At 41.7% G+C, this 10786-nt stretch overlaps 1 protein-coding gene across 1 annotated transcript in view; it reads right to left on the bottom strand.

The window, feature by feature from the left end:
- Positions 1–7705: 7705 nt before the first annotated feature.
- The window catches only part of TNPO3 (transportin 3), a 73529-nt gene continuing 70448 nt past the window's right edge, over positions 7706–10786 (bottom strand). The window contains exons 22-23 of the mRNA XM_019751530.3: positions 9524–9615; positions 7706–8012 (exon numbers count right to left, since the gene is read on the bottom strand). Coding sequence (XP_019607089.1) covers positions 9555–9615 — 61 coding nt within the window. The 3' untranslated portion in view covers positions 7706–8012; positions 9524–9554. The remainder of the gene's footprint in view (positions 8013–9523; positions 9616–10786) is intronic.

Below are 10786 nucleotides of genomic sequence, written 5' to 3'. Positions count from 1 at the left end.
CTCAGTTATTTCGTTACTTTATCCAGTACCAGTTGCTTCCATGCTGCTCTATCATCCATTTCTGATGCCAGCTAGCCCTTTTTTCCCTAGGACCTGCCCTCCATCTCGGGCCGTTGACACAGGGAGGGCCTGCCTTCCAGGCTGATGAGTCAGTAGGGCTTCCATAAGCACTCACCTGGCTGGCTGCTTTCCAGAAGGAAGCTGGCTAAAGCAAGGGTGTGGATTTGTAAGTGTGTTCAGAATAGAAAATCCTGTCCAAATAAATTTCCCCGTAAGGAATGGTGAAAAAGGAAGGGCTGGTATTTCAACTATACTTAGGACCATGACAATCTGTTATCCTCCTGTATATCCATATACTATTAAATATATTAGGACAATGCATGCAAACTGTTGGTGATTGTTTGAATGTGGCTCATAGATGTAATTTTCTGGCCTGATCAATTTGGTTGTTTATCTTTTTATTAGGAAGATTTTAAACATTTGTGAAAGTAGGGAGAATGGTATGAAATTCCCATGCAGTAGCTTCAACAATTACCACTTCATAGTCAGTCTTTTTCATTTAAACTACCATCCACACCCCCACCCTGAGATTATTTTGAAGCAAATCCTACACATAACATTTCATGTGTAGTCGGGATATATCTAAGACAAGGACCATTTTGACAAAAACAAAACCACAATATCATCACACCTAATGGGAAGACATCAACTTTTATCAAGTATCTATTGTTTACACATTTAAGGCATTAGATAGATTTTCTTCTCTTGCAATGTAATTGTGGAAGATACTGAATTGGTTCTTCTGCATACTGCTTTTGCCTGGATGCTAGCTGCATGTCTGTTGTTAACATACATTGGCTCCTATATTTCCTGTAAAAGGGTACTTTGATCTAGACTGTCCATTGTTGAGGCTCAACGGGATGCAGCTTTTTCTGTTTTGATTACCTGTTAGTGGGAATTTGAGTTTCTGTCTTTAGTTCGTATACATCATGCTACAGTGAATAGGCATGTGCCTACTTACATCTTTTCATATTTTTGCTGGTGTATCTTAGGTATGGAGTCCCAGAAATGGGATTTCTGGGCCGAAGGGTGCGTGTAATTTTGCTAGATATTGGCAAAATCCTGTAAATCTGAGGGTGCCTATTTCCCCAGTCTCGCCAACCAACTATATTGTTAATCTTTTGGATTGCTGCCAACCTGACAGGTGAGAAATAGTATCTTAGTGCCATTTCTTGTTATGGGCAAGGCTGAGCACCTTTATATGGTGAAGCAGCCTGTGCTGGTTTTTTTTTTTAATAAACAATTTTAGAATAGTTTTTGATTTACAGAAAAGTTACTAAGAGAGTTCCTATAAACCCCACACCAAGTTTCCCCAATTGCTAACACCTTATATTACTATGGTATATTTGCACAACTAATGAAATGATATGAATACACTTATTAACTAAATTCCATTTTTTAATGCAGATTTCATTAGTTTTTAATCTAATATCCTTTTTCTGTTCCAGGATCCCATCCAAGTTATCACATTACATTTAGTCATCACAGCTCCTTTGCCTCCACTGGTCTAAGGATTTCTTTCCTTGTTTTTGACTTTGAGGGTACATTTTGGAAAATCCCCCACTTTGGGTTTATCTGTTGTGTTTCTCACGGTTTTTGTAAGGAAGGCCACAGAGGTGAAGTGTCATTCTCACCACATCATACTGAGGGGACATACAATCACCATGATTTATCACTGTTGATATTGACCTTCATTACCTGGCTAAGGTCGTGTTTGTCAGGTTTTTCAACTACGAAGTGACTTCACTACGCCCTTTTCCATGCAGCACATATGTACAGAGGTTTCAGAATTGTTAACTCATACCCCTTTAAGAAATTTTATCAATTAGAGCAGTGCTTATATCGTTCCTTTTGTCTTTAGTCTTAGTTTTCAGTCCTTTACAAATCCTCCCCACTAGCTGTGCCACTCTGTTTCCTCTTTACATTGAAATTAGTTATCAACATTTTTTTTGTTGTTATCAACATTTTAAGATTAGACGGCACATATCAGATTTTCAGCCTCTCAGAAAACTGGCAAACATGGAAACATTGTCTTCCATTCCCCAATGGCAATAATCAGCTGAACCTTTAGATGGGAATGTCCTCCCAGTTCAATAGTCCTCTCGGAGCCTGCTTCACTCCTTTCACTGCCTTGTCCCCGAAGGCATTTGAGTTTGCAACCCTTGACGAACAGTAGAGCAGGGAGACCGAGAATAGATGAATTCTAGAAGCCTGGAAGATCTGCACTAGGTGACCACGTGTGGACAGATGTCCGCAGGCAGCTCAATGGCTGCCGGAAATCTTCCTTGGGCTTCTACTTACTTCTTCTTAAAAATAAAACAGACAGAAACAGCACACCTGCTTCTCATTTCAGAGATGTGTGTTGCAGTAGCCAGTTGTGGACAGACATGCCCCATTCCACAGGTTAAAGGCAGGACAATGCGTGTTGCAACTCACTGCTCCTTAGCGATGCTGGACTTCCGCTTCGCTTCAGAGTAGCCTTTGGCTGTGCTGGTGGCCTCTGCTAGTGTTGAAGTTCAATCCCCAGAAGTGGGATTAATGGGTCCTTCTAAGTATCTTGTTATAGCGCTTATTTTAAAGTATTTCGTCTGGTGTAAGTATTGCTAGCCCAGTTTATTTTTTTTTCCATTTCCATTTTCATGAAATATCTTTTTCCATCCCTTTACTTCCAGTCTTTGTGTGTCTTTCAATTTGAAGTGAGTCTCTTGTAGGCAGCATATTAAGTAAGGGTCTTGTTTACTTATCCATTCAGTCACCCTATCTTTTGATTGCAGCATTTAATCCATTTACATTGAAAGTAATTGTTGATAGATATGTAGTTATTGCCATTTTATTATTCATATTTTTTTTATCTTTTCTTTTTATTCTTCTTAAAGAAATTCCTCCAACATTCCTTGTAATATGTACTGGTTTGGTGGTGATGAACTCCTTTAGCTTTTTCTTGTCTGGGAAGCTCTTTATCTGTCTTTCAATTCTAAATGGTAGCTTTGCTGGGTAGAGTAATCTTGGTTGTTAAGTCCTGGCTTTTCATCACTTGAAATATTTTGTGCCAGTCCCTTCTGGCCTGCAAAGTTTCTGTTGAGAAATCAGCTGACAGTCTTATGGGTGCTCCCTTGTAGTAACTGCTTTTCTCCTGCTGCTTTTAAGATTCTCTGTCTTTAAACTTTGGCATTTTAATTATCATGTATCTTGGTGTGGTCCTCTTTATTTTCATTTTGTTTGGAAATGTGTTTCCTGGGCTTGTATGTCTATCTCCTTCACCAGGTTAGGGGATTTTTCCATCATTATTTCTTCAAGTAGTTATTTAATTCCTTGCTCTCGCTCTTCTTTTTGGAATTTTTTTTTTGCCATTCTGATTGGGTGTTTTCTGCTACCTTATCTTCTAAATTGCTGATTCAATCCTCTGATTCATGTAATCTACTGCTGATTCCCTCTAATGTATTATTTCAGTGATTGAACCCATTTATTTTTATGTTGTCTATCTTCATTTTTATGTGTACTATCTCTTTGTTGAAGTTCTCACTGAGATCATTGAACATCTTTATAACCAGTGTTTTGAACTGTCTGGTAGATTGCTTGTCTCTATTTTATTTTTTTCTGGAGTTCTTCTCTTTCACATGAGACATATTTCTTTGTTTCCCATTTTGTTTTTGTTTCTATGTATTAGGTAGAGCTGCTATGTCTCCCGCTCTTAGCAGAATGACCTTATGTAGTAGGTGTCCTGTGGGGCCCAGTGGCACCCCTGGTCACTTGAGCCAGGTGCTCCAGGTGTGTCCCTTGTGTGGGTTGTGTGTGTCCTCAGGCTGTAGTTCAGCCTTGGTTGCTGTTTGCATGTCAATGAGAGGGATTCACCCTCAGGCTGACTGGTTGTGAGGACTGACCACAGTGGAGGAGTTATTGTGCAGGGGCTGACCCTATCAAGCAGGATTCACTTTAGCAGAGCGCTGGTGCCTGACCCATCTGCTGTTTGGGTGTGTCGTTTGTGGCGGTGGTTGGGTGGTGCTCTAGTGTGGTCTGAAGCTGGCCACTGGGTGTGTTGGTTCTGGGGTTTCTTGAGAGGTGCTCTGTTGCAGGCCATTAGTCACTGCCTGTGCCTTGCTTGGAGCTGCCTGGAAGGGCCTAAGCCGCAAACTAAGGCCAACTGCCACTAGTACTGGACTTGGGGCTGCTTAGCAAGAGATACGGGGCATGCCAAGGCCAATACTGCTTGTTTGGGGCTTGTGAACCTTTGAGAGATTTTAGGAAAGTCGGGAGCATGAGCCAAGACAGGGTGTTTGTATGGAAAAGCCACTGGAAACAGTTTGGGTGGGCCCACAAGTTGGGTGGGGCCGGGTCTCAGGAAATCAGCAGGGCAGGATGAATGGTGTTAGCCAGGTTATGAAAACTCAGATATGGTACCTGCCTGCGTCTGCACACTGGCTTGGGTGAGGACTGAACAGAGGAAAGATAGATTCTGCCAGCAATTCTGTCTGGGAGAAAGCTGCCCCTCAAGCCCTTGACCAGAAGCCAGACAATTCAGTTCCTCCACTTAGGTACCCGGCACCTTTCGAGCTTCTGCCTGACTGCTGGAGCTCAGAGCTAGCAAGTCTGTCAGCGAGTAAGTCCGTGTGTGGGGCCTTTAAGAGGAGCGCCTGGGATTCCAGCAGCCCCGTCTCATTTACATACTCTGCTGTGGTTTCAAAACAGCTGTGGGGTCTTCTCTTCCCAACACTGGAACCCTGGGCAGCCTTGTGTGGGGCTGGGACTCCTTGCTCCTGGGGGTGGTGGTGGGGGGAACTCAGCAGCCAAGATATCCCTCCTGATTTTTAATGGTCCTAGGCAGGTGTGGGACCAGCTCATTGTGTCATTGCCCTTCCTACCAGTCTAGACATGGCTTCTTCTGTATCTCCTTAGTTGTAGAACTTCGGTTCAGCTAGACTTAAGGCAATTCTCCATAGTGGTTGTTCTGTAGTTTAGTTGTAATTTTGATGTAGTTGTGATAGGAGGCCAGCACAGCATTTACCATCTTGACCAGAAGAGACTTTGTCTTTTTTAGGGATAATGCAAGCTTCTTAGAACACTTGAATTTCATTCTCCTGCTCCTGATCTATGTGCTTTTGTTGTCCAGTGTATTTTTGTCAGAGGAATGTTCTTGAAAGCAATTTTCTCATTTGCTGATAATGTATCCAGAGAAAATCAGGCACATCTTGCACAATCTTGGATTTTTAACTTCTCTGGATTTTGGCCTTTGCACAATCAGGGCAGTTAAACCAGGGCCACACAAGATGGACACGTACATTCCATTCATGAGGTACTGATGCCATTCAAAAGCTCAAGTTTTTCTTTATCCTACATTCTCAGTTATTGATCTTTATAGTACAGGCACATAAAAATTACAAGTTACTTTCCTTTAGTATCATCTCACTGGAATAGCCCCAATGGGTGATCTGTTTCACATAATCATGACTAAAATTCCTTGGCTAAGCCAGTTGGGGAAAGGGGGAACAGACAATTCTGTGGAGACTTTCTGACAGGTTAAGTTCAGGTGCAAGACTCTCATTCTACTCTCACTAGACAACATCATGCAGGAACACAGTATCTACATTAGGGTACCTGATCCCAAACAGTCTTTTTAAATTAAAATATAGGTGGGTGTCCTTACTATACCAAAAAGTAATGACCATTTTAAGAACTAGTCTGAAGCGATCTGAGACGTACAGTAAGCAGTGAGGGCCTGACACTATTACTAAGAGTTCTGGTTTCCAAAGCTAGAGCTGTGATGTTCTCGACATTAATGAGAATATGCATTCCACATACTATTTTTCAGTGGCCAGGGAGAGCTGTATTAAGTCTTCCATGTTTTTTCAGTCCCCGATATAATTTTCTGTTATAAAACCCAAATTCCTTAAACAGAGCAAAGTCAACTACCTATTGCAATAACCTAGGACTGGACCAGGATTTAAAGTATTGCTTACCCAGAAAATGAAAGGGATATCTAGGGTGTTGTGCTGATCCCCAGAATTCGATAATTTACTCTAAACACCGTTTCACATTCAAGTTTTTTCCTCTCCTTCCAATGATGCCTCTTTAGAGTATAACTCTGAGTATAATTGATGTGATGCAGGAAAGATTGTTTCACTGATTCCAAATACTAGATGCAGCTCTGCAGTCAAGGTTATTAGCTCAAAGCCCAACAGTGGTAACCTATTATATGATCCCATTTACATAAAACTCAAGAATATGCAAATTACTCTACAATGACAGAAAGCAGATCAGTGGCCACTTGGGCATGGGAGAGGATAGGCAGAGCCATAAGAAAACTTCTGGGATTAAGAATAGGTTCACTATGTTGATTGTTAATGATTTCATGGGTGTATCCTATGTCAAAGCTTATCAACTGTACATATAATTTAAATATGTGCAGCTTACTGTATGTCCATTGTACTTCAATATAGGTGTTTTTTACAGACCAAATACTCAGTAGGTTAGGAAATAATCAATCTACTTGGGTGGCCATTGTAGAAAGAACATACCACATTTCTGTTTAACATGCTGAATGACCCATTCTCTTTTCCACTGAGGCTACATGAAAAGATAAAATGAAGAGTTTTAGGATGAATCAGAATAAAAGATGCAGAATGAGCCACTCCCCTGAAATATGAAGGTTTATGGCATTAAGGCCAGGGGACTGCCTTTCAAACTCCATATACAGACGATTAGATAACAACTAAGACTGCTCACTGAAGTGGTCTAGCTGCACCATTTTAGAACTATGAGGCAGTGAAAGGAAGTGAAAACAAACACTGAGTAAATTTTAAAAATTTATTTTTTTCTTTTTCTTTTTTTTTTTGTTGTTGTTGATTTGTTCTTGAGATGGCTACAACACCAGACAGAACAATGCCTTCATATCTAGTGCCTGTGCAGGGCTGCAACTCCTTTAAATCATTAAGATCTGCTTTGGGCTTCCCTCTCCCGCCTCATACCCATGGAGTCAAATAATTTCCACATTTTTTAACTAAAAAGCAGTTAGCCCTGTAAACACTTTTTTCCATATTCCCACCCTCTTTTTTTTCTCTTTCATGTCTGTGGGTGAAACATTAACAACAACAAAAAATCTTAAAAAAAACTAAAACTTAGAATGTACATTTATATCAAACTCACCCCAATTTTGGCTCATCTCCAAGGCTGACAACAACCCAATGTGGATTGGAAGTGGATTTAGAGACTGAATGGGGTGGTCCAAGTTGGGATACACACAAATTTTGGCCCTTGCAGGTCCTAGTATCACTGATGTGACCACGATATAAAAACAGAAAAAGCTCCTTGCTTCCTCCTCTGTCCAAACAACTCTAAAGGTTGTAAGAAATGGTTGGGGAGGATGGGAGAAATTTCTACTCACTTTGTTAAAAGAGAAGGGGAAATGGGACAAAGGGGACTATGGGAGAGAAAAGAGGACAAAACAATACAAAACCTTAGATGATCCTGACCGTTATCTTCCAATTACAGCTGTTTAATTCATTTGAATTCATGTTTTCCGTTTCGTGTTTCACAGAAAGTCTGTACTTTTATTTTTTCTGTGTATGCACACATGTGTTAGCATGTGTGTAAGTGTATGTATGTGTGTGTTTCATTTGCTACCAGGCGAATGTTTCAGTTCTGGTTTTAGTTTTTCTTTTTTTCCTTTTTTATTTCCTTAAAATTAATTTTCCTTTGAGAAACAAGTTCACCAGGAAACCAGCTCCCCACCCACCACGCCGGACAGGCTGCAGCCATCTTTTTTAAAACCGCGCTGATTTTCCCTCACACCCCCAAACAGGAACTCCTTAGGATCGCCTCAGAAGGCTGGAGTCTCTCCCCGTCTGGTGGGACGCCCTGGTGGCGGTGAAGGCCCCTCTGCCACAATGGAGATTTCTGATTGTGGGACACAGTCTGGTTTTTGTTTTCTTCCTGTCTTCTAATTAAAAAAGACATTCCTGACAAAAGAGAGAAGAAGGTCAATACTTGTGGTCCAGGAGACAGAGAGCATTTTATACAGTCAAGGCAGAAGTTTATATACTTGTTCAGGTACCTCACTCGGGCCTCTACCATAAGAACTCAGTAAAAAAAGAAGTTGGACTTTTTACTTGTGACCTGAAGGAGCTATTGCTTTGAAATACTGTCTGCAGCGCCTTTCCAATCCTGAATTTGCTGTGGAAACCAGGGACAACATGTGGGGGTAAAGAGTGAGCCAGGAGGTCCAGGATGCCCACTCCAAACCAACCAGAAAATCTCCACTTCAGTCGACTTAAACATTGGCGTTTCACGTAAGGTTTTGTTTTGAAAGAAGGCTTTGCCTACTAACAAAAGTGTAAAACCCAATGATTTAGATTCTCTGGAAAGGACACTAATGCAGTTGTGTAAAGCAGAGTCGTTAAAAGAGGACTGTGGCACCAGAATGTCTGTATTTCAATCGTGGCTCTGTCAATTACTGACTGTGACCATAAGGAAATGGCTTAACATCTTGGAGCCTCAGTTTCCTCATTTGCAAAATGGGAACAATAATAGTAACTGAGCCAGGAAACTGTATGAGGCTGTATGAGGCTTATCTTAGTTAATACATATAAAGCTCTTGGACAGTACCTGACACACAGGAAGGGCTCCGTGAATGTTAGCTATGAACTCTCACAGCTGCCCACCCGATGTGTAGCAACATTCGCTTTTACAGACATTGCAAAACCTGAGGATCCCAAATGATATCACTACTCATTAAAGAACCAAACGTAGAATTTCTGGCGTGGTAAGGCCTGCTGAATAGCACATCACCTACTAATGCATTCAATCCCAGAAACCACCAGTGAGTGCTGTACATGCATCGAGAATTGTCTCCTGACACAATACATTCTGCTTAAGATGTCAAAGGGTAGGTTTAGAGGAGACCTAGTTTTCTTCTCTCAGCCAGGAAACTGGTACCCGAACGCCAATACCCAGTCCTTTCTTTCCTCAGCTCAGCTTCCTGCTGTGCTTCAGAATCAGGAGACAGGACGCACACGGAGAAAACTGATGACCAGGAGCCAGACAGATATGGCAGCTCCTTTCCTATACGTCTCGCCTCCGTCAAAACTTTGCATTTCAGTGTTCAAATTGTAAAAGTGATAAGAATAAGCATCTTTGCTCATAAATCTGAAAGGTCAGTTTTAGGAAAGTGACGCCATGTACCACAGTCAACTTTAGGTCAGCACCATTTTCACCAAAGTCGCCAGGTTAAAAAATACTTCTGCAACACTAACTTTCTTAAGGGGGTGAAAATGGCATCCAAAAGAAGCTGACAATTATCTGGCTGTCTTGGCCCAAGAAAATTGGGACTCTGCATTTCCCAGCCGCACAGCAGTGCTGAATTGTTAGGTCCCTCCCTGACTCCAGTTAGAGTCCTAGTCCCCCGATGGGAATTCAAAGACACACGCACCCCCCCACCCCCACACCAAGCTGGGAACCACAGACCACTCACCTGGGTGACAGGCACAGTGCAGGAGTGTGAGCTATCGAAACAACCTGGTGAAGTCTCGCAAGGCCCAGCAAACTTGTTTACATTCCTCAGCACTAGAAAAGAAAAGGTAGGTTGGTCCCTCACTGACGAAAAAGATACAATATGCTGAAAAACCACTGCAACGTTGCCTCTGCTTTCGATCTTTCTGCAACTCAAGGGTAAATATTAACTACTGAACCTGAGAATAAGTATAAGCTGTGCGGTACTCAAAGAATGGGCTCTGGAGAAAAATTGCCTAGTTTTGATCTTGGTTCCACTGTGTCCTTGGGTAAGTTACCAATCTACCTCAGTTTCCTCATCTATTATCTCCCTCATAATGTTCTGAGAATTAAATCAGTTCTTACATGCAAAATGCTTAGACTAATAGAGCAGTGAACAAAATAGTATTCAACAAATGTAGGCTGCAGCAGCAACAACAACAACACTTGGTGAAAATCTTTGACGTAAATACAATAAGCCAGAACCCCCCAAGTAAAAGCATATTCACCTAAGGCAGATTATTTAATACTACGAGCTGAGCTAACTTAGGCTCCCTGACTTCCTCATTCTCTTCCAAAGGCAAATTTTGTTTACAAAGCCCAGTCCAGCTACTAAGTCTCTATCAGTCATCGGTTTTCTAGTTGAACAGGCTGCTCAGGGCTTCCTCCTGTGGGAGGATGAGGGAGAGGAGAGAGGAAAGGGTTAAGGCGTGTAGAAAGGGAGGAGGAGGAAGCAGAACATGGTCCTCAGACAAGCATGGAGAATCCTTGGTGGTACTGAATAGCCCAACATTCATCTGACTGTGTTTCTTCAAAAGGCCTCCTTTGTCCAAGCACTTACAAAGGAAGCACTTCCTAATATGCTCACCCTTCTGTGGCCCTCTCTGGTTCGGAAAAACTCAGGGACCACAGCCTACAGCCTAGGATTCAATATGAAAAGAAAGCTCTTTCTCCTTCTCATAATGGCTAAACACCAGCGGAGGGAACTGCTAACAGTGATCCAACAGAAAAGAAGGAAAAATGAGAACTACTGCCATAAGTGCCCACATCTGGATTTGCCCACCTATTATAAGGTCTAAAACATCATTAAGAACCTTGATTTAGACTGCAGGACTTGGCTCAACAGAATATCCTAGACACTTTTTTTCAGTCTGTCTCCATCCTAAAAACGTAGTGAAAATGAGGAAGGTCTTCTTGTTTATTGGAATCCTGCCATTAGCTCTTTGTGAATTTAACATGCTTCAAT

The sequence above is a fragment of the Rhinolophus sinicus genome, chromosome 8 (genome assembly GCF_057876585.1).
Source record: "Rhinolophus sinicus isolate RSI-liver-muscle chromosome 8, RSI-T2T, whole genome shotgun sequence".
Lineage (NCBI taxonomy): Eukaryota > Metazoa > Chordata > Mammalia > Chiroptera > Rhinolophidae > Rhinolophus > Rhinolophus sinicus.
This window is presented reverse-complemented; position numbering and strand designations above follow the sequence as displayed.